Source organism: Pipistrellus hanaki (assembly GCF_964339955.1).
Source record: "Pipistrellus hanaki genome assembly, chromosome: 9".
NCBI classification, from domain to species: domain Eukaryota; kingdom Metazoa; phylum Chordata; class Mammalia; order Chiroptera; family Vespertilionidae; genus Pipistrellus; species Pipistrellus hanaki.
This window is the reverse complement of record NC_140511.1, coordinates 77,820,284-77,842,800: the sequence shown is the minus strand read 5'-3', so window position 1 is coordinate 77,842,800 and position 22,517 is coordinate 77,820,284. Positions and strand designations below refer to the sequence as shown.

General features: G+C 61.6%; 2 protein-coding genes across 19 annotated transcripts in view; one reads left to right on the top strand and one right to left on the bottom strand.

Annotated features, from left to right (window-relative positions):
- Positions 1–6,199, top strand: part of LOC311628517 (uncharacterized protein) — a 130,308-nt gene extending 124,109 nt beyond the window's left edge. For 16 of the 17 annotated variants that reach the window (XM_084895737.1, XM_084895739.1, XM_084895745.1 and 13 more), the window contains 4 exons: positions 784–1,052; positions 3,333–3,441; positions 4,263–4,517; positions 5,594–6,199. In XM_084895737.1, coding sequence (XP_084751863.1) covers positions 784–1,052; positions 3,333–3,441; positions 4,263–4,492 — 608 coding nt within the window. In that variant the 3' untranslated portion in view covers positions 4,493–4,517; positions 5,594–6,199. The remainder of the gene's footprint in view (positions 1–783; positions 1,053–3,332; positions 3,442–4,262; positions 4,518–5,593) is intronic. The other variant, XM_084895744.1, reaches the window with a different exon arrangement.
- A 4,036-nt stretch (positions 6,200–10,235) lies between these two features.
- Positions 10,236–21,869, bottom strand: LGALS12 (galectin 12). 2 transcript variants are annotated; one of them, XM_084895929.1, is made up of 9 exons: positions 21,588–21,869; positions 16,525–16,613; positions 16,148–16,361; positions 15,227–15,346; positions 14,366–14,404; positions 13,743–13,769; positions 13,128–13,216; positions 11,103–11,253; positions 10,236–10,795 (listed from the first exon to the last, which is right to left on the bottom strand). In XM_084895929.1, the coding sequence occupies exons 1-9, from the start codon at positions 21,654–21,656 to the stop codon at positions 10,649–10,651; spliced, it is 945 nt and encodes a 314-aa protein (XP_084752055.1). In that variant the 5' UTR covers positions 21,657–21,869; the 3' UTR covers positions 10,236–10,648. The 2 variants fall into 2 exon arrangements, with proteins under 2 accessions (XP_084752055.1, XP_084752056.1); XM_084895930.1 differs by lacking the exon at positions 21,588–21,869 and adding an exon at positions 17,052–17,071.
- Positions 21,870–22,517: the final 648 nt, after the last annotated feature.

Sequence of the window (22,517 nt, the reverse complement as noted above, 5' to 3'; positions counted from 1 at the left end):
ATGCCTGTGTTATGGGCTCGATCCCAGATAGGGGGCACGCAGGAAGCAACCAATTGATGATTCTCTCACCATTGATGTTTCTAACTCCCTCTCCCTTCCTCTCTCTGAAATCAATAAAGACATATTTTTTAAAAAGAACAGACTTGGGAGTCCATCAGCTGAGAGCTGTTCTGTGGCCTCTCCCTGTGCCAGGCCATGGGACAGAAGACACGGATGTGCAGGTCCCCCTAGGCCTCAGCTCTGAGCGAGGAAGGAGCCTGGCCTTCCGAGCTCGAGAGAGGAAGTGTCACACGGTGGTTCTAGGAGCTTTCGCAGCACAGGCCTGACTGTTAATGCCCCTCTGGGCCCCGTATCTGTTGCAAAATGGAGATGATGTTATTTTCCTTGAAGGGTACAACGAGAATTAAGCCAGAAAATATATGAAAATAGATCTGATTCTAAGCACAGCCGGGTATAAAGATGCACAGATAGACGAGTATATTCCTAACAGAACTGCTTCTTATGGCTCAGCTTTCCATCAACCCAAATGCTCAGGAAAAGCGCATGGGTCACATTCACACAACACTATGACATTATCTTGTGACCTGGCCATTGACTACCCTGGCATTATGACATGAGAAAATAATTCAGGACACCTTGCTCAGAAAAGAACAGAATATGTGACTCTGCGCATCCTTCCCGGGAAAGCTGCCACCCCAACCCCCTCAACTGGTAGGTTTGTGCCTTTGTCCCCTCCTCCTGGCTCCCTGTCTCACCTGCCTGTGGCTCTCTCTGTGGTTCCAGCGCAGTCGCGCAGTACTGTCTTCTCCAACTTGCCTATGTTTCTGAGTGGCCGGGCTGAGGTCAAAAAAGAGCCTCTGCAGACGGCGGCTTCCGGCTCTCCCTACAAGGTCAACAACCACTTGGACCATAAGTACAGGCCCCGGCCTGTGGAAGAGATCATCACTTCCGCCAAGAAGATGATTGGTGACCAGAAGACTTACATAGTTCTTCTTAAAAACAGCGAGCGTTTTGTTGCTGACCTGAGATATGGCTTGTCCCGCCGGGAGTTGGTAAGGCCCCTCAAGGTGACCCTTTACTCTCTGGAGTTCTTCCTAGTGGGAGAATGGGTGGGATTTGGGGGAAAACCCCAGTGAAGCCTGCATGATATTTGTTATATTAATATACAGCATTAATTCTCACAGCAATGCTAGAGTATTAGTTCTCACAATGATGCTAGAGCATCGGTTCTCACAGCAGTGCTAGAGTGCCCAGCATGTGAGAGTCACTAAGTCGGGACCATAAGCCCTGGGGCACACAGAGTTCAGGCAACTTCTCCAACGTGAGGTGAGGAGGGAACCAGGTGTATCTGTCCCTGAGGAGCACCTTTCAGTCCAGAAGCAGTTCCAAGGGATCCTCATCCCAGGACAGTGGCTGTGGGCACCCAGTGCTCTGAAGGTCACTGACAGCCAGTCCAGTCTCAACTGCAGCTGCCCAGCTGGGAGACCTTCAAGGCCCTTCACCAAATGTGTTCGCCCAGAGAGCTAGCCTTGGCCTTGTCCTAAAGGAAGAGGTGCTGGGCAGCCCGGTCCTCATGGTGGGCTCTTACCAACCCTATTAGTTCCCAAACCAGAGGTGCTGGCAGAGAGGCACAGAAAGTTGTATCAAAGCCATCTGGTCACAGAGAGGAGGGGCAGCTGGTCCAGCCTGAGGCAGGGAGGTGCCAGAGGAGAGACTGTTCTGCTGGGAGGAGAGTGTCACACGGGGAGGCACGGAGGGTGTAGGAGGAGAGAGAACATGGCATCAAAGCAGCAGGAGAGAGAATGAGATGGGGAACACAAGTAGCTCAGGAAGAGCAGAACAGAGGAAGGTGAAGAGGGACGGGGATGAAGAGGGACGAGGGTGAGAAGGATGAGGGTGCAAAGCTGGACCATGAGCTGCCTAAAGGGGGTGGACAGCATTCTGAAGGTCCAGGTAGGCATTGGCAGACGTTCGCCTTGAAGGTCCCACTGGACAACACCGTGGGTAAGGAGTGGGTGGAACGGGATCTGTATTAGAGGGAGGGAGTGGAGGAAGATGGCATTGAAGGCACTTGGTATGTGGACGTGGGGCTGAGGGAGGAGAGTGAAGGATGACTAGGCCTGTGATTGAGCAAGCTAAGCTGAGTGCCGCCAGAAGGAAGGGGACAGAAAGAGCAGAGGGACAGAGAGCAGGCTTCTTTCCATGGGGACTGGATGCCCTGTGGGGGGACACTCGTTCCCTGGGAAGTACGTGAACGTGGAGAACAGCAGCCTCCTGAGGAGCCTTCAGTTTGTGTCTCACGTGAATGAGGGCCCAGAGGTTGGGACAGAATCTGAGGAGGCTACTCAGCACCTCTGTGGACATCCTGCTTTAACACTTGCGTATTTTTTTTTAAATATATTTTATTGATTTTGTTCAGAGAGGAAGGGAGAGAGATAGTCAGAAACATCGATGAGAGAGAGTCATCGATCAGCAGCCTCTTGCACACCCCCTACAGGGGATATGCCGGCAACCAAGGTACATGCCCTTGACCAGAATCGAACCCTGGACCTTTTAGTCCCCAAGCCAATGCTCTATATATTGAGCCAAACTGTTTTCGGCAACACTTGCATATTAATAGAGTCGTTGAGGTTCAGGAAAGACAACCAGTCAGGAGGCGATTACAGAGAAGACAGTTTGTGACTCCCAGTTCCCAAGAGGAGGGGGCATGGCCCACCACTCAGGGCCACAGGAGGGAGCACTGGGTTGGGGAGGAGGCTGAGAAAGTGGGGAGAAGCGTGGGCAAGAGCCTTGCCTGAGGTTTCTGCGGGAGGAGTGACTGAGGGGGCGGGCAGGCTTGGGACTGGCTGGGGGAACAGTTTCTGCAGGCTCTGGGGGAGACGCTGCTCTAGTTGGCTTGGACCTGGACCTGGGCCATTGGGGCGGTGGGCAGTGGCGCAGTGAGCTCGGATTGGGTCGTTGGCCTGGAAGAGCCCGTGAGGGGCGGGCGTGTGAGCTGTCCTCAGGAACCGGCAGCCTGGGAGGCGGTCTCTCTGCTGCAGGCAGGCTCCGATGTGGACGTGTCAGAGCAGATGAAAGCCAGGCTCATGCCCAGCAATGGGGCAGGAGCAATGGGGCAGGGCCAATGTGCCAGGTCCCTGAGAGGAGAGGCTTTGGCCTGACTTTGTCCAGGCTTCCTGTCCCTCCTGACCCCAACGGGGCTTCTCTGAGTGACAGCAAAGCTGGTGACCCCAGCAGTCCCAGAGGCTCTTCTCCAGGGGTTACTACTGCTCTCCAGCCAGGCCTCTGCTGTGTCCTGCCGTCTGTCTACACTCTCTGCTTTTCTGTTGTAGTCAAGTGATGACCCAATGCCTGGAGACCTGCTTGAAATCAGTCAAGGTGTCCATAAGCACTGGGCAATCTATGTGGGAGGCGGCTATGTGATCCATGCGGCAACTAAAGGTAAAGATAACTTATTTGTTTAATCACCAGCTTTATGTTGAAAAGCGGGAATAAAAGAGAACTCATTGCTGTGCTAATAGCATCTGTTTCCTTTGAACTCTGACATGTCAGATCTTTACACTAAGGAATGGGATGGGGACTCCATCAGTTGACAATTCTGTTGTGACTCTCACTTAAGCGTCCAGAACTAAGCCAGGTAGTAGGACATAAGAAAATGAGCTGCCACACAACAGTAGAAATCACTAGGCCTTTGGAATTCTTTCCAATCCTTGCTCCACAACTTTTGTCGCTTAAGTTTTCTGGCTCAAAATGTGTCCTGTGAAATGGAGACAAGTCACCACCTGGGAGAGGTGGTAAGAGAATCAGTTGAGACTGGCTTCTTCCAGGTAGATTCTGAAAAACTCAAAACTTTGAGTCAGACCCATGCCCAAAGATGCACCATCTGCAAGCACTTTTATGATTTCATTGTGTGTTGTCAAAGACAAGTTTAAATAACTGACACACCCAACAATTGGAGAGTTGTTAAACGCACCAAAGTCTCACATCAGTGGAATGCCACTGCAGCCATTCTACGTTATGACGGAGCTGCCACTTGTTGCTCTGGAACCTGCTGGCAACAGATCCTTAAGGATTTACGTTACAAACGTGTGGATCAAGCAATGGCACTCCTGCTCAATTTAGCTTCCAGCAAGAGGGAAGACTGTAGAAGGAAGGGCCCATGACCTCGGATGTCAGTAGAGTGACTTCCGTTCTTCTTCCCCTCCTTGTCCAACGTGGCACTGCTGTGGTGGCAGCTTCTTAGAATCTCTCTGTGTTCCCAGGTGTAAACAGCTGGCCAAGCTGTTCCAGCAATGTACGTGATTATGTGGTGAAATGGGAACCTCTGAGAGCAGTGGCAGAGGGCAACAAGGTCAAGGTCAACAACTACTTGGATAACAAGGTCAGACCCCGGCCTGGGCATGACATTGTCAGTTTGGCGCGGAAGAAAGTTGGGGAAACCTGGAATGACAACCTTTGTTTCCCAACTGTGAGCACTTTGTCGCAAAACTGAGAACTGGCCGCCCTGCAGCCAACAGGTAAGAGCCCGAGGGGGTGATTCCACGTGGAGTTCTCTTTACAGGAGGATGGGGGGCAGCTCTTGGCGCCCCTGACAACTCTTATGGGAGCACCCAGGGACCACGCACTTAACCAGCCCAAGGCCCCAAAGCTGCGTGCACACTTCAGAGTGCGAACCAATTGCTTTGACTCCAAGAGCAGTGTTTTGTCCACTGAGTCCGATGGCTTTCTGCTCTTTGAAGAGCCCTTTTCAGAGGGGAGACCTTTTGTGAAGGGTCACCAGTGCAACCCCGGCAGGGCTCCTTGCCCTGCGTGCCAGGAAAAGCGGGTGTAGATGCTGGCACTACCCTGACCAACCAGGAGACCTGCTACAGGCTCACCTTCCTGCCTGGACTCGTTTTTCTATCCAGAACCTGTCACATGCCTCTGCCCCCTCCACATCATGGCTCCTGTGAGCATTACATGATCGGGGAAGCTCCGCTCAGTGTGAGCCACTCCGACTAGCAGGTGCTCCTCCCACAGGCCCGTGGCCAATGAGCAAGCATTCCTTGTTCTGTCTCCAGAGGAGGGGCCCAGGCTCAGAGGAGAACTGGCTTCCGGAGGCTCATCAGCATAGCTTCCGGGATGCACTGGGGCCCTCTCGTCCCTAGTTCTGCAGCAGCACTTCCTCTCGCCTTCCATGCTCGCAGCTGTCTGGGTCCTTCCAGATACTGTGCTGCCTGCGAACAACCCCAAACGGCTTCCCGTCCGCTGAGGGCTTCCTCGTGTGCGGAAGGAGGCGGCAGATGGAGAACCTGGGAGGGAGGGCCTGGCTGGCTCTGAGCACGTGCAGTCCTTAACCTCTGCACTCCGCTCTGAAGGCAGAGCCTGAAAGTCCTGGGGGTTGTCAGGGATGAGCCGGGGTCCAGATAAGATCACTTTCCCCCCATCCCCCAGAGGACCTCCGGGCCCAGAGCTGCTCAGACATGAGCTCTTGGGGACACAGTCCGCTTCTTCCCTGGAGAAAGGAGAATTCATGTGTTTGTGTGACTTGAGAGGGAGGGGCCATCAGTCTGGGACTTCCTTCTAACTCTGAGCAATGCACTGTTCTCCTCAGGGTGGCGTGTGAGTCAGCTGGTGCTTCTGCGGTTGTGCCACAATCCTGGCTGCTTCCTAGTGCTCCCCAGAAGCAATGAGTGCATGAAGAAGCCACTGAAGTCTCCAGTCAGAGGCTGCGTCAAGCACCAGCTGCCCCCCTGTGCCTGGTTCTCTCTCGCCCTGGCATCTTGAGGAGCCACTTCTAACAAGACCACAGCTTCTTGAGGAAGGAAATGAATGAGTCCAGTGACCCCTTCATCAAATATTTCCACTGCTTTCCTGCAAACCCAAGCATCTTTGGACATTCTTGAAATATTAATATTTATTGCATGTAACATTATGTGTAAGATCCTTTCTCTTGAATAATTGGTATTTATGTAACATTATTATATTTTAAATCATTTTTCTTGAAATTAAAAACAAAACTGGAAAAAAATCTTTGGAAAGGAAGCATCTACCATTGAGCACCCACTGGCCACTTCCACTGGCTCATCTTGAAAAAGACCCTTGAAATCTGAGCTTCAGTTCCCTCTCTGCCACGTGGGGGGAGGGTGGCTGCCTCGCCATGGGCTTCCTTAGCACATTGCCGTCCATCAGCAGACGTTCAATAAATTGGTTCCACTCACTTTGGCTCCTGCCTCGATTACTTTTACTCTCTGGGTGGACAAGGGACTCAAATTCCCCTGCCTGACCTCAGCATCTGGCGATGAGTCCAGCATGAGAGCAGGCAGACACCTCCCGCCACAGCAGTGCCTCAGGGGCCAACCTCCACCACAATAAAGGTGGAAGCTAACACACTGGGTCCAGCCTGTCCTGCCCGTGACTATTGTGTGAGATCACTGTCACTTCATGGGCTCAGTCTGCTCTGGGTCTGATTTCTGGATGTCAGTCCCAACTGTTTTCCTGTTTGCGTCTCATGTGGGCTTGGAAGTGGCGACCCCCTGCCCCTTCAAGGCTGCTGGGCTGCTGTGTCTGCCACCAAGCTTCCCCAGAGGTGGCCCCTGGAGAGCGTCCACCTGTGGGGTCACCAGGGCCGCCACTCCTCTGGCCCTGCAGACAGGGGGCACTTCCCACTTTGCTTCCCATCCCAAAGATATTCAAGTCTGGACCCTCCACCCCCAGAGCTCAGCAAACCCCAGCCTGTAGCTACTAAAGGGAATTTACCAGAAGAAAGAAGAGCTAGGGGATAACATCGCTGCCACGATGTCATGTGACCATGCCCCGATCCAGGACGCACGTGGGTTCGTGTATTTACACAGTCAAGATGCCTGTCCCTGCAAGGACCCTGATCTGCCTTCCACAGGCGACGCTGGGACGTGGCCCTCCGGGGTCCAGGCCCTGGCCACACCCCATGGAGGGGGACCTCCCTGTCCCAGCATGGCTCCGGGCCCCGACACCTGAGCCGCCCGGACCGGTGTCTCCCAGGACAGCTGACCATGCGCACGCCCTTGCCCTGAGGGAAACGGGCTCTCCTGCAGATCTGCTCCGTGAGTGACGAGGGTGAGGCTCCCAGGACTGCTCCTGAGTGGCACCTGTCACACCCCGTCACTTGGATTGGGCGCTTTTGTGGCAAATGTGTGTTTTCCCAACGAGAAATGCTATTCTACACGCCAGACCCCGGGATGCCTTCCCTTCCCCGTTGTCAGCCCCGAGTCCACCGTCCCATCACGAATGTGAAAATGTTCCCCCTGAAAATGCCGACTAAGTGTACCGCTGAGTAGAAACCCTGGTCTCCCAGGTGCCGGGGTGCCGGGGAAGGTGCGGTGCCCCAGCTGGAGCAGCCGTGCGGGTTTAGGCCCGGTCCAGCTGCAGAGGTCTCCGAGGGGAACCGCAGTGCCTATGCGACAGGGGTGTCCCCGCTGCGCCAGGAGAGCGAAGGAGGGCGCGCTGGGCTCTGCAGGAGCTGAAGCCCCGAGAGAAAGAGCCCCATGGTGAGAGGGGGAGGGCGATGGAAACCCGGGTGCCCATGGTTTTGGGGGGTAAAACCAGAAGTGTGTCCCCAGAGAAACTGCGAAGCGGGGGAGCCATTTCTGCGTGCACCTGGCAAGTCTGTGCTGCTGCCCCTGGAGGAAGCCCGGAGTGTAGGGGGGGTGCCCGCAGCCGTAAGACACACGGCCCCCGGGAGCCCGAGCCGCCAGCCCTGGGGCAGCAGACAGCTCAGCGGGAGGCCGGGGGCGGCAGGACTAAGGGAGCCCTGCGGTGCGTGTGCTTTCACGGACACGTGCACGCCTTCTCGCGGTCCGTGGGCAGCTGGCACCTGTGTGGCCACGCAGCCGTGGGGTGCGCCCTGCTCCATTGTACCCGGCCCACTCCCCGAAAGTGTTAACCTACGCACCCCCCTTCCCAGAGTGTCCGGGAGCTCCCGCTGGGTCCCCTTGTCCCCCGCCCCCTCCCCCCTCCCCCCTGCTCCTCCTGCTCCGTCCCTCCGGGCAGGACAGCGGAGTGTCTCCGGGCCACTCTGCCCCAGCGTCCATTCTGGTGGCTCCTACCCATCCCCATCGCCACCTTCTCCCTTCTCCCGGGATGAAAACGCTCCTGAGGTCGTTTGGGCAAAAAGAGCCTCTTTGCAGAGCTGCTGGGCGGAGCCTGTGCCCTGCCTCCCCGCCTCCTCCCCACCCCTCCCCCGTCCCAGGACAGAGGGCGGCTCTCAGGGAAGTTCTGCTTCTCCCACCCACAGGCACCCCGAGGCCAATGAGCTCCTGGCCCCTTGTTCTAAGGCGCCACCTGCTGGGGGTCCCCCGCGGGGTGCAGGAGCCCCTGGCCTGCCCCACTGTCTGCGGCCCAGTATTTCTGAAGGCTTTGCTAAGACCATGCCCTGGCGGGGGATTGGGTCCACATCTCTGTGCCTGGAAATGGCAGCCCAGGGTCCAGGGGAGAGGTCCCGAGTTCCGGGAGCAGGAAGAGGAGGGAAAGGAGGGGGAGGAGGGGGAGGAGGGAGAGGAGGGGGAGGAGGGGAGCAGGGAGAGCAGAAGGAGCCGGGGGAGCAGGGAGAGGAGGGGGAGCAGGGGGAGGAGGGAAGGAGAGGGAGGAGAGGGAGCAGGGGGAGGAGGGAAAGGAGAGGGAGGAGAGGGAGCAGGGGGAGGGGGAGGAGGGGGAGCAGGGGAGGAGGGGGAGCAGGGGGAGGAGGGAGAGCAGGGGGAGGAGGGGAGCAGGGGGAGGAGGGGGAGCAGGGGGAGGAGGGGAAGGAAAGGGAGGAGAGGGAGCAGGGGGAGGAGGAAAGGAGGGGGAAGAGGCGGAGGAGGGGGAGCAGGGGGAGCAGGGGGAGCAGGGGCAGAGATGGGGCTCCACGCCTGCTCAGGCCCCTCCCCGGGGGACTGCATTTGGGTCAGGTTATTGCACACGTCCATGTAGGACAGGCTCCGAGGCGCCATCTTCTGATGCAGTGAGCCGTTAGCTCTTCCATGCAGAGCGTGTCTCCCAGCGTTGGAAGGAAACCGGAGGTGAAAGTCTCCATGTGGCATAAAGCCGCCCCACCAGCCCAGGACCCCCCAATCACCCCACCAGCCCAGGACCCCCCAATCACCCCACCAGCCAGGACCCCCCACATCGCCGCCCGCCGGCCAGTGGCTCTGCAGAGGGAGTGCGTGTCCCTGCCTCGGCCACATGAGCTGTAAAGCTCCTTCTAGAGCACATGTGTCAAACACAAGGCCCGCGGGCCAAATCCAGCCTGCCAGGCCTTGCAATGTGGTCCGCACCGCGCTGTCATCACTGCACTCCGCTGTCAGTTTATGACATTGTCAGTTTATGACTGTTCAGTAAACCATTCGGCCCGCGATTTAGGCTGGATTTTAGATTTTGGCCCCTTCTCTGATTGAGTTCGACACCCCTATTCTAGAGGCTTTACGGAAACCTGCTTGCCACTGACCCCTCCTGCGGGCCTGGGAGGGCTCCGGCACAGCGGGTGGGGCGGCAGGACACCCTGTGCATGCTGCGGGCACGGTGGGCAGAGCTCAGAGATGCTGCTAAATGCCCCGCGAGGCACAGGCCCCGGCTCGGCCGGATGGGGCTCCGGACGGCACTGGTGTGAGGCGGAGCGTCCGCCCTGAGCCATCACTAAAAGCACAGGCGAGGGGCCCGCTGGTGAGTCCACGACCCGGATGAAATGCAAACACAACACTCAGGTCCAAAGCAGACGGAGAAGAGAAGGGGATCAGAGGAGCCATGGGACACGTAGGAAACATGGCAGTAATGTAAACATACCATATGTATATAGATGGGGAGAGAGTTAAAGGAAGATTAATGTAAACGGCCCAGTTCCCCAGCAGTACGAGCCACCATTTATTGATTCCAACTCGGTACGCGCCTGTTAAGCAACTTAACTCACAAATTCGCACAACCGCCCGCTCGGTGGATGCCACTCCCCACGCCTTTTCGACAAGCACACGGCGTTTGTCCAGACCCACGGCTTCTGAGCTCCTGCAGGTGCCAGGAGGCGACCCCAGGCCGGTGTTTCTCCTCCGGGGCAGCTCCATGGCCGTGGCGGGGGAGCCGCACACCCAGGACCGTCCGTGGGACCCTGAGCCGGAGCGCTGACCGGGGGACGGAGCTGCTTCTGCCCTGGCGCCAGGGGCCAGCTCTGCGACAGGGACAAGCCCGCCACGCCTCACCCTCCCTCCCACCCTCCCTCCCGCCCTCCAATCCCACCCACCCTCCCTCCCGGCCTCCCTCCCGCCCACGTCCCTGGCTTCTCACAAGAACCAGGTGTGTGGGAAGTGCGGGCAGCAGAGCCACACCAATAGCGCAGGCCTGGGGCGGTGGGAGCTGGCCAGGAGGACCCTGGGGTCCGTGGGCGCCCCCTCCCTGCTGTCAGGAAGGCGGCAGGCCTCTCCCTGCCCTGGGCCAGGACTCCGAGTGCCCGGTCAGCTACACAACCCGCCTCCTCTCCGGGCCTGAAGGCAGACAGAGGCAAAGCCCCGGCTCCTGGGGGAGGGGGGGCAGAGCTGGAGGCGCCCTCACACCCCCTCCTGCCCTCTGCAGTCCCCGGAAGGAGCTGGGCCTGGCATGGGGCGGCAGGCAGGCGCTCGGAGGGGCGGGCAGAGCCGGGGCGGGCCGGCGGCGGGCCCCCTGTCCGGCCTCAGTGGTGCAGGCAGTACAGCTGGACGGTGCCGCTGACCCGCAGCTCCCGCAGCCGCTCCAGGACCTGCCGGCCCAGGCTGGTGGCGCCCAGGCCCTGCCCATTGAGCGCCAGCTTCAGCCCGCCCTCGTGGCACAGCAGCAGCACCTGGCGAAGGAGGGCGTGAGGCCGCGGCGTCCCGCTGGGCCCTCCCTGCCTCCCGCTGCCCACCCAGCTGCCCTCCTCCCCCACGGGCACAGAACGGGCCCGCTGGTCACCACCCTCCCACCAGGGCCCGCTCAGCTCGGCCCCAGCTCCAGGTCCTGTGCCAGCTGTGCCCTCCACGCCGGTGCCAGGCCCCGCTCGGTCCCTGGGTCCCGGGCCCCAGTGCCGGGCGGACAGCCCTGGCGTGGAGGTCCCCGGACGCACCCCCTCCTCGATCGGTGCCCGGGGGCAGTGCTGGGCTGTGACCCACCTCAAAGAACCGCTGGGGGTGGAAGAGGAAGGGGGCCGAGATCAGCTGCCTCCGCCCCCAGGGCGACACCCAGGCCAGCGTCCTGTCCGCGAAGGAGGCCCTGAGCGCCACGGGCACCCGCGCGGCCCCGTCCAGCAGGCTCAGCGTGAGGCTGCGGGCAGGAGCCGAAAAGGGGCTCAGCTTCCTCCCCCCGCTTTCCCCCACCCCTCCCCGCTGCTGTGGCTGCTGGGCCCGGAGGGGGAGGGCCTGGAAGATGGGGCGGGTCCCGCCCCCAGAAAGCAGCCCTGGACCCCTGACAGTGCGGAACGAACCGCCTGCAGAAACCTCACGTGGAGACTGAACCCCCACGTGGCCACTCACTGGCCCCAGGACCCCGGGGGAGCCACGACCTCGCCCGAGCCTCGGTTCCCCTCCTCGGAACGGGGACAATGGCGGTACTAGCCATTCCAGCGCTTCCTGAGGGCGTGTGCCGGGTAGTAAGGGGTTAGATGGGGCTGCCTGGGCTCAGCTCTGCCTCGGTCCCGTGGCCCTGGGCGCGTCAGTGGCTCTGTGCCTCAGTTTCCCTCAGACTCCTCCCCAGAAAAGCCCTGTCTTCCCAGCGGCCTGAGAACCCTTGGGGACCTCGGTGTCCCCCCTCAGCCCGGGGGGTACTGACTCCCTCGGGAGGCCCGGGGCAGCTCTGGGGGTGCTCTCTGAGGCTGCTGCCGAACCCCAGATCCTCAGTGCTGGGGGGACGGGTCCGAGGAGGAGGACACACTTCAGTGCACACGCTCACCCAGCGACAGCTGCGGCGGCGGCACTGCCTGCAGCCACCGCTGCGCCCGGTGGGGGCCGGCCAGGGGCCTGCACGGTGTCCGGCGGCCCACGCCCCTCTTCCGCCCGAAAGCCACTCCCTTTCCGCTGCAAGCGCTTGTGTGAGTGTGGCTCCCGCTTCCCCTTCGAAGCCATCCCATCGGTCAGCGTGGACTGTGGACCCGTGATCTCCCCGCCCCGCGCCCCAGCCCGCTCCGCCACCTGTCCGGCCTCAGGGGCCCCGGACTCGCCCGCCGTGTCCCTCAAACCACGGCCTCCGAGCCGGGCCAGAGCCTGGCCTCACGCCTCGTGTTTTGGGGGGACAGGGGACGGTGTACTTTATCCCTGGGAACATTCGTGTCCCTGTATGGCCGGGATCATCTCTCCTTTTGCTTTCCTGGTGGGGAACTCGGGATTCCTGACGCGGAAAGCAGGGGGCTGCCCAAGACCACACGGCGGAGCCTGGCTCTGAGGTCCGCTGTCAGGGCTGGGGCGGGAGGGCAGGGGTGAGTGAGGCGATGACCTCAAACACAGTAACAGAGCCAACGGAAAGGGTGGGAGCACAGAGGTGTCCCCGAGTCCCCCGCCCCTCCTCCTCGGGGAAATCGAATACAGAACACCAGCTGTGTGTCTGGCACAATTGGAAGCATTCACCCCGCCCCCAGCATTGTCACCCCTCTCATGGCAAAGAAGCTGAGGCACAGAAAGGGAAGGAATGCCTGGAGGTTGCACAGGCAGCAATGGTCCCCCCACACACCCCGTCAGACCCAGGAGGCAGTGTGGCCCAGGAAGGCCAGGGCGTCCAATGCAGTGCCAGGAAAAGGAAAAGAGGAGGGCGGGGTTGGGGGTGGAGCAGGGGTGCCCCCAGCGGGGGAAGTAGGCAGTGTCTCCTTGGCTATCTGTCCCCCCAAGTCCCCACCCCTAGCACCGCCGCCTCTCCGGGCACCTGCTGTTTCCCAGCGTGCGCTGACACTGCTGGAGGGCGCACCCTCTCGGGGCTCCGCCTGCGCCTCTCCAGGGAGGCCCCATCGAGGGCGCCCAGAACAGGGGCTGCTGGGCCCGGAAGGCAGCTGGGTCCCAACCCCAAACCCAGCCAGCCCTGTGCAAGCTCTGCAACCCCGACCAGCTGACTCCTCTCCGCTCCTCCGTAAAACGGGGTTAATGGTGGCTTTGGAGACGAAGAGGCAAATGGGTGTAAAGCAGGGGTGCTCCCTCCTCCGGGGGCATACTCACTCCTTGGGCTCCGGCAAGACCAGCCCCCGCAGCAGGATGACCTGTCCCGGCCAGAGGCCCCGGGGGAGGGGGCGCAAGCAGGGCACCTCCTGAGGGAACACAGGAGGCGCCTGAGGGGCTCACAGAGGCTCGGGGAGGGCTGCACCCCAGGAGCAGCTTTGGGGGCCACCCTCAGGGGCGGAGGCCCTGGAGCAGCGAAGTCTCTGCCTCTAGGCCTGCAGCTGGGGGGAACTCGGCTCTGCCCCTTTACCAGACACCCTGCAGGCCTGGCCTCTGCCTGCTCTCCCTGCCTTCCCAGGCCGAGCTTCCTGCCGCTGTGCTGCGGGCACCACGGATGCCCCCCATCCTGCACCCCAAATTGTAACGGCCATTTCCTTGGTCTGCCTCCCACCAGCCTGTGGGCAGCTGGAAGCCTGGGGACTGGCTTGTCCCTCTCCCCTGGAGCCTGGCCCGGGGAGGATCCAGTAACTGAGCAGAATGAAGGCACGCAGCCTGCCGCTGCCGCCCACACCACACTTCTCTCTGAAGGGAGGGAGGACCCTGGTGTGGGGGCACTTCCCGCCAGGTGGGGGCCTCCTCCCCGAGGGCAGGTGCGGGCTGGGGGCGCTCACTCACCAGCCGGGGGCTCCCCAGCAGGAAGGGCTGTAAGGAAAGAAGAGGGACGCGGAGGTCAGGCGGGGCTCGCGCAGAGAAAGGGAGACGCTGGGCAGTGCCGTCAGTGTGTGGGGTTGGTCACTCTCAGAGACCGTGCCGGTGAGCGAGTGGGGCCTGGTGGCCCCTCGGGAATTCAGATGGACGCCAGCTCTGGACCTGGGGAAGGACTGGCAGAGGGTCTGTCCCTCCTCACCACGTGGCCTTGGCGATATCTGTGCCTCATCCTCCCCAACACCACCCCCCCCACCCCGCAGGCCAGGCCAGCCCAGCCGCCTCCTGGGCCGGCTGTGGGAATCAGAAGCTCCGATATACAGGGATCTTCTGCATGAATGCGGGGCTGCCCGTTCAGGGCACCCCCTCCCCCACCCCTCTTCCCAAGCTGGCCCAGGAGACAGTTGGGCGCTGGGCAAGGCCAATCCAGGCTCTCCAGGGGCCAAGGCAGAGCTAGTTGTATCCATGGCGACCATGCATGTGCCGGGGACCAGCAGCCCAGCAGGTGAGGGGCAGGTCACGCCGGGGGAGGGAGAAAGGGGCTCCGTTCCGGCGTCCGGGACAAGGGCCCTTCTTGCTCCCAAAAGACTCACGTGTCCAACTGGGTACTCGCTGCCCCCCTCTGGAAACGGCTGTTGGGAAAGAGAAGAGGCAACCCCGGAATCAGGACTACTGCCCCCCCCCCAGGGCCACTGGTCCTGCCTGCCTGGCCCTGCCTGCCTGGCCCTGCCTACCCCTGCCTCCTGCCGGGCCCTGCCTGCCTACCCCTGCCTGCCTGCCTGACCCTGCCTGCCTGACCCTGCCTGGCCCTGACTGGCCCTGCCTGCCTGCCCCTGCCTGGCCCTGCCTGCCTGGCCCCTCTCCCTGGCCCTGCCTGCCCCTGCCTGCCTGCCCCTGCCTGGCCCTGACTGGCCCTGCCTGCCTGCCCCTGCCTGGCCCTGCCTGCCTGGCCCTCTCCCTGGCCCTGCCTGGCCCTGCCTGGTCCTGCCTGGCCCTGCCGGCCTGCCCCTGCCTGCTTGGTCCTGCCTAGCCCTGCCTGCCTGCCTGGCCCGGATGCTGGCAGAGGTCGCTTGGGCCTTGAGCGCTGCTTGGAGCTGGCCTGATGAGTTCCCAGGCTCCACCTCAGACTTGGAATCAGGCCTCGGCCCCCAGAAGCCTGCCTTTTCACACGCCCTCGGGGGAGTGACAGCAGCTGCTACGTCTGAGCCCCTCGGGCCACGTCTCCAACTGCCTCATCTCCCGGCCTCCGCTCCCATGTTGACCGGACCCCACGCCCAGTGTGGGCTTCCGCCCCGGATCCTGCGCCCCTCCTGTCGTCACCTCTCCCGCCCTCACCCCACTATGGCCGGCCCCTCCACACCCCCACCTTGGTCACGGCTGGCCCCACAGGACTTGTCTGTGCCAGAGGAGGTCAGAGGCCACTGCCACCCCGGCCCCGCCCCACGCGAACTTACGTTGACGATCAGGAACCCAACGGCCTTCACCAGGACGTCCCCGGAGATGCCCAGGGTGTCCACACGGGACAGCGGGAGCCGGTAGCGGAAGTGGAGGAAGTGCTGGCCGTTCACGCTCACCTGCCGGGCGGGGCCGCTCAGCGCAGCTCGCATCGGGCCCCGGCCGGCAGCTCCTCGGTCCTCTGGGCCCCTGACCCCCACCCCCCCGCCCCGGAACACAGTGCGGGGGACTCCACAGAGGAAGGACCCGGGGAAGGATGGGCGGAAGGACACGGGGAAGGACACAGGAAGGACGGGGGGAAGGACACGGGAAGGACACAGGAAGGACACGGGGAAGGGCACGGGAAGGACACGGGAAGGACACGGGGAAGGGCACGGGAAGGACACGGGAAGGACACGGGGAAGGGCACAGGGAAGGACAGGGGGAAGGACATGGGAAGGACACAGGGAAGGACACGGGGAAGGGCACGGGAAGGACACAGGAAGGACGGGGGGAAGGACACGGGAAGGACACAGGAAGGACACGGGGAAGGACACGGGAAGGACACGGGAAGGACACGGGGAAGGGCACAGGGAAGGACGGCTGGAAGGACACTGGGAAGGACACGGGAAGGACACGGGAAGGACACGGGGAAGGACACGGGGAAGGGCACGGGAAGGACACAGGAAGGACGGGGGGAAGGACACGGGAAGGACACAGGAAGGACACGGGGAAGGACACGGGAAGGACACGGGAAGGACACGGGAAGGACACGGGGAAGGGCACAGGGAAGGACGGCTGGAAGGACACTGGGAAGGACACGGGAGAGGACACGGGAAGGACACGGGAGAGGACACGGGGAAGGACACGGGAAGGACGGGCGGAAGGATGGGCGGAAGGACACCGGTTCTAGGCCCGGGGGCCGGGGCCCAGGCCCGCACCTTCACGTCCTCGTGCCCGAAGAGGAAGAGGAGGCGGAAGCTGTCCCCGCGCCGCAGGGCCAGGCGGGGCCAGCGGGCCTCGGCCTGCCAGCGGCCGGCCTGGCGGGCGTTGCAGATGGCGTGCGGCTGGGCCGTGTGGAAGCGCGGGTTGAAGTGGATGGCGATGTCGGGCGCGGGGTGCAGGCTGCAGCCGCACTGGAAGTCCACCTGGAACCTGCGGGCGGCGCTCCGCTCAGAGGCCGGAGGCGGGGAGGGAGGCCGGGAGGAGCCCCGCTCCGCCAGGGGCTGACCCCCCCCACTCCCCTCTCTCCCACCCCCCACTCCCCTACCCCTCCATCCCCCCTTCCCACCTCCCCCACCACCCCGAGCGCCCTCACCTGCGCGCGGCCAGCGGCACCACGCCCTGCAGCAGGACCATCTTGCCCGCACGCAGCCCCCCAAAGATGGTTGTGACGTAAGGAACCACCTGAACCAGGGAGACACGCACCCTGCTGGTCGGAGAGGAGGCCGAGGGGCCCCATACCCCACGAGGGACCCCATATCACAAGAACTAGAAAACTCGACCCCCCTCCATCTCCTCCCCTCCCCAAGCAGCTGGGGGATTAGTTTTCTCTCCCCTTTCCTGCACCCTTACCTGTCGAAGCCACACTGCCCTGGAAAAGCCAAATTCAGCTCCTCTGTGCGCCCCACACCTCCACCCCCCAAACCCCTCACCTCCCCAAACCCCCCACCCCCGCCAGCCCAGCCCCGCCCCGCCCCCAGCGCCCAGGGCACAGCAGTGCCCGGGGAGGCTGGCCGCCCGCTGTTGCACCCCGGCCTGCAGGAGTGGACTCGCAAGGCTCCCTGAGGCCTGTTCCCTGGCCAGAGCCTGGGACTGGGAGGCAGGGGACGGACAGACGGGCACCTGAGCACCAGGGCCCTGATGCGGACGCCTGGACAGGAACTGACACTGGCCTGCAAGCTGCCAGGCAGCCACAGACAGTGCGCTCTGCGCTCCCCGCCTCTCCAGCTGCTTCCTCCGCACCCTGCGCCCGCCCCGGACTGGACCTTCCTTCGAGGTTCCTGGCACCTTCTCTGGCACCACACCCTTTAGTGTCTGAATCCGTCTCCCCTACCCGCGCTCCAGAACATGGCCGGTTTGGCGAGCCCGGCCCTTGCCGGCTGGCTCACGGGCACAAGGCCTCAAAGCCGCAGCCCGCCTCTCCTGCTCTGGGCTCAGTGCCCGGCTGGCACGGCGTGGCTCTGAACAGGTGTCCGCGGCAGGTGCACAGCGGGCGGGGCCACAGGACCAGCCTTCCAGAGTTTCCCCACCCCCAGCACCTCCAGAGGCCCCAGCCACCTGCACCTCCCGCAGACCGGCCGACCGACCTCACTGGGCCGGAGCTGCACCTGGAAAGCTAGGAGGGGCTGGGGGAGGGGGGAGGAGAAGGGGGAAGAATGAAAGGGGGAGTGCGGGGACAGCTGCTTCCCCATCGCTAGGGCCTGGAGAGGTGCAGGGGTCCAAGGCCAGAGCACCCACAGCTCGGCTGGGCTGGCTCCCATCCCAGGGCCTGCGGCTCCCTCTGCAAAGCTCTGCCTTTTGCAAATCCCCGCGGACACAGCCACAGCGGGAGGAGGAAGCCAGGAAGCCCGCCCATCCCTGACCTGGAAGTTCCCTCCTGCCTCCCCACCAGGTGCTCAGTGTCCCCCCAATGATACTATCCACACCCCAGACCCTCCTGCTTCCCCCTCCCCCAGGCCCTCCTGTCACCCCCTCCCCCAGGCCCTCCTGTCACCCCCTCCCCCAGGCCCTCCTGTCACCCCCTCCCCCAGGCCCTCCTGTCACCCCCTCCCCCAGACCCTCCTGCTTCCCCCTCCCCCAGGCCCTCCTGTCACCCCCTCCCCCAGGCCCTCCTGTCACCCCCTCCCCCAGACCCTCCTGTCACCCCCTCCCCCAGGCCCTCCTGTCACCCCCTCCCCCAGGCCCTCCTGTCACCCCTCCCCCAGGCCCTCCTGTCACCCCCTCCCCCAGACCCTCCTGCTTCCCCCTCCCCCAGGCCCTCCTGTCACCCCCTCCCCCAGGCCCTCCTGTCACCCCCTCCCCCAGGCCCTCCTGTCACCCCCTCCCCCAGACCCTCCTGCTTCCCCCTCCCCCAGGCCCTCCTGTCACCCCCTCCCCCAGGCCCTCCTGTCACCCCCTCCCCCAGGCCCTCCTGTCACCCCCTCCCCCAGGCCTCCTGTCACCCCCTCCCCCCAGACCCTCCTGCTTCCCCCTCCCCCAGGCCCTCCTGTCACCCCCTCCCCCAGGCCCTCCTGTCACCCCCTCCCCCAGGCTCTCCTGTCACCCCCTCCCCCAGGCCCTCCTGTCACCCCCTCCCCCAGGCCTCCTGTCACCCCCTCCCCCAGACCCTCCTGTCACCCCCTCCCCCAGGCTCTCCTGTCACCCCCTCCCCCAGGCCTCCTGTCACCCCCTCCCCCAGACCCTCCTGTCACCCCCTCCCCCCAGACCCTCCTGCTTCCCCCTCCCCCAGGCCCTCCTGTCACCCCCTCCGCCAGGCCCTCCTGTCACCCCCTCCCCCAGGCCCTCCTGTCACCCCCTCCCCCAGGCCTCCTGTCACCCCCTCCCCCAGACCCTCCTGCTTCCCCCTCCCCCAGGCCCTCCTGTCACCCCCTCCCCCAGGCCTCCTGTCACCCCCTCCCCCAGGCCCTCCTGTCACCCCCTCCCCCAGGCCCTCCTGTCACCCCCTCCCCCAGGCCTCCTGTCACCCCCTCCCCCAGACCCTCCTGCTTCCCCCTCTCCCAGGCCCTCCTGTCACCCCCTCCCCCAGAACCTCCTGCTTCCCCCTCCCCCAGGCCCTCCTGTCACCCCCTCCCCCAGGCCCTCCTGTCACCCCCTCCCCCAGACCCTCCTGTCACCCCCTCCCCCAGGCCCTCCTGTCACCCCCTCCCCCAGGCCCTCCTGTCACCCCCTCCCCCAGGCCCTCCTGCTTCCCCCTCTCCCAGGCCCTCCTGTCACCCCCTCCCCCAGAACCTCCTGCTTCCCCCTCCCCCAGGCCCTCCTGTCACCCCCTCCCCCAGGCCCTCCTGTCACCCCCTCCCCCAGGCCCTCCTGTCACCCCCTCCCCCAGGCCCTCCTGTCACCCCCTCCCCCAGGCCCTCCTGCTCACAGCTCTCCTGCTTTTTAAATGCAAGCACTCCCGGAATCCAAGATGGCTGCTCGGGTAGGCAACTAGCCGCAGCCGCACACAACAATTTTAATAAAATACAACTAAAATATAAAATGGACATTACCCAGAACTACAGGAAAGTCGACTGACTGGAAATCCTACAACAAGAAGCAAGGAGAAAACCAGAAGGAAGCACGGAGGAGCTGTAAAAGCCTAAGGTACGGAGACACGCGGCGCACGCGAAGAGGACGGAGCCGGAGAGGAGGGAGGCCGAGTGCCTGGCGGGCGTTCCCTAGCGGGAAGGAGAGAAAACTCCGACTGTGCTGGGCCCCTGACTGCTCTGAACCCCAGTTCTGGGCCAGACCCCGGGGACTCAGGCTCAGCCATAGGGAGCTGGGCTGTAAGTCGGAACCCCGGGGTAGCGGAGAAAGGAGGTCCCGGAGGCGCGCACACTGCCCCCAGAGAAGGGACGGTCGGCTGTGCCGCGGGATTGCCCTGACGGGAAGGAGACTGGGGCTCCAGACTGCTGTGAACGCCACCTCCAACTCCACTTCCAACTGAACTGAACCCCAATACCGGGCTCATTGTGGGAGAGCATAGACTGTTTGGCAGCAGGCGAAAATCAAGGGCACCTTTCTCTCAGAGGCGCCGGCAGCGAGCACTGAAGGACCCGCATAGGGCGGGGCTGACGGAAGCCAAAGCTGCAGGCTCCACCCTGAAACCCCGTCCCATCTGTAACTGCGAAATGCGACAACAAAATAGATCACAAATGAAAGAAATGGAGGACAAAAAGCGACTGGATATAGAGTTCAAATCTACGCTTATAAGGTTTTTCAAGAATTTCCTAGAAAAGATGGATAAGGCCTATGAGGATATGATAAGAGATCAACTAGAATTAATAAGGAGTCAACAAGAAATGATAAGGGATCAACAAGAAATAAAGAATACATTGTCTGAAATAAAAAATATTCTACAGAGTCCTAAAAACAGAAGGGAAGATCGCAAGAATCAAGTCAAAGATTTGGAACATAAAGAGCCAGAAGACACTCCTCCACAGAAGCTAGAAGGCAAGAGAATCCAGAAAATTGAAGATAATGTAAGAAACCTCTGGGACAACTTCAAGCGAACCAACATCAGAATTATGGGGGTTCCAGAAGATGAGAGAGAGCAAGATATCGAAAACATACTGAAAGAAATAGTGACAGAAAACTTCCCCCACATGGTGAAAGAATTTGACTTACAAGTCCAGGAAGCGCACAGAACTCCAAACAAAAGGAATCCAAAGAGGACCACACCGAGACACATCATTATTAAAATTCCAAGAGCAAAAGATAAAGAGAGAATACTAAAAGAAGCAAGAGCAAAGAAGGTAGTAACTTATAAAGGAGCACCTATACGATTGTCAGCTGACTTCTCAACAGAAACCATGCAGGCCAGAAGGGAATGGCAAGAAATATTCAAGGTGATGAATAGCAAGAACCTACAGCCAAAAATAAGCTACCCAGCAAAGCTATCACTCAGAATCGAAGGCCAGCTAAAGAGCTTCACTAATAAAAAAAAGCTAAAGGAGTTCATCACCACCAAACCAGAATTATATGAATTGCTGAAGGGGGTTCTTTCAGAAGAGAAAGTAAACAAAGATAAAAATTATGAACAACAAATACGTAATTATCAACAAGTGAATCTAAAAACCAAGGAAATTAAAAAAATCTGATGAACAATATTAACTGTTGAATATAATAGAATCAGAGGTATGGAAGGGGAGTGAACTGACGATTCTTGGGGAAAAGGGGAGAGGGGGGCGTGGGAAGAGACTGAACATAAACTGTGCACCTATGGATGAGGACAATGGGGAGAGGGGAAAGGGCAGAGGGTGGGGTGGGAACCTGGTGGAGGAGAGCAATGGTGGGGGGGGGGGGGACATTTGTAATAATATGAAAAATAAAAACTTATTAAATAAAAAAAAATAAATAAATAAAAAATAAATAAATAAATAAATAAATAAATGCAAGCACTCCCTCTTAGTCTCCCTCTTAGTACGCAGACAGGGTGCCCACAGCCGTGGCGGGGGGGGGGGTCTGTGTCTGGGGGTGCACTGGGATACCTGCATTTTATCAAGCTCCCCCCTCCCCCCTTAGACCAGTGGGAGCAGCTGGTCAGCGCTTTGCCCAGCTCAGGAGGCCCTTGGGGAGCAGAGGGCAGGTGCTGGGCAGCCGACAGGGCTGCGTGTGTCTCCACCCGCCACCTGAGGCCGCCGCGGAGGGGAGGGGAGGGGAGGGGAGGAGGCTGCTCACCGGGTGGAAGGCGGGCGGCTGCAGGATGAAGGTGTCAGGAAGCGGGTCCAGTTTCTCTGCCGGTGACATGGTGGTGGGCGCCTCCCACCGGAGCCGCTGGTGCGGTTCCAGGAGCCGGGCCGCGGCTGACTCACCCTCCGGCTGGCTCCGAAGCCCCGGGCAGCGGGTCGGCTGTTGGTCCTGTGCTGCTGGCGCTGGCCGGGGAGGCACGGCCCACTCGCTCCTGGTGCCACGCCCGCGCCCTAGCCCTGCCAGCTGGACAGGGCTGTCTGCAGCAATCCGTGTCCGGGAAGGAAAGCCACACCAACCGACCGACCGACCGACGGCCCCTCTGGGCCTGAAGCACGGGCGGCTGTCACAGAGCAGAGCGGGTGGAGGGGCAGGGAAGGTGTCCAGGCCTGAGCCCCGAGCCCTCCCAGGCCCCGTCCCCGGCTCCCCAGCTTCCTAGACATCTTGGCCTGGCTCCCCATTCCCTCCTCCCCACCCACCTCCCCACGGAGGTTCTCCTCTGCCTCATTCCTCTGCCCTTTCCTCCATTTTTCTCAGTTTTGTAAGTTGTATGGTTCCCTGGGGCCCCGTTTCAGCATCGGCTGGGAATGCCAGGGCCCAGCTGGTGCCCCAAGAAAGTGGAGGAGGGGGCAGGAAGAGAGGAGGGGCCCCTTTGAGCTCAGAAAAGGCAGCGAGGCCCAGTGAGCGGCACAGCACCCAAGGGGACCCGGGTTCTTGCTCAGCCACTGGGCCGCACGGCTGGGACAAACCACGGCCCCGCTGGGACTCCCTCCAGTGGTCCGTATGCAGACAGGGCGGCCACAGCTGTGCGTGTGCGTGTGCGTGTGTGTGTGTGTGCGTGTGTGTCCCAGGGAGGTCTGTGTCTGGGGTGCCCTCAAACACCTGCATTTTTATCAGGCTCCCCCCTGACCCTCTAACCCA

Bases quoted from the DNA above. Each gene is read 5' to 3' on its own strand.
- LGALS12 (XM_084895929.1), bottom strand. From the start codon at position 21,656: ATGTCACCGGCAGAGAAACTGGACCCGCTTCCTGACACCTTCATCCTG. The intron at 16,614-21,587 runs GTGAGCAGCCTC...TCCCTGGTTCAG, and splicing joins AGCCGCCCGCCTTCCACCCG to GTGGTTCCTTACGTCACAAC. The intron at 11,254-13,127 runs GTGAGTATGCCC...TCCTGCCCGCAG, and splicing joins GTCTTGCCGGAGCCCAAGGA to CCTCACGCTGAGCCTGCTGG.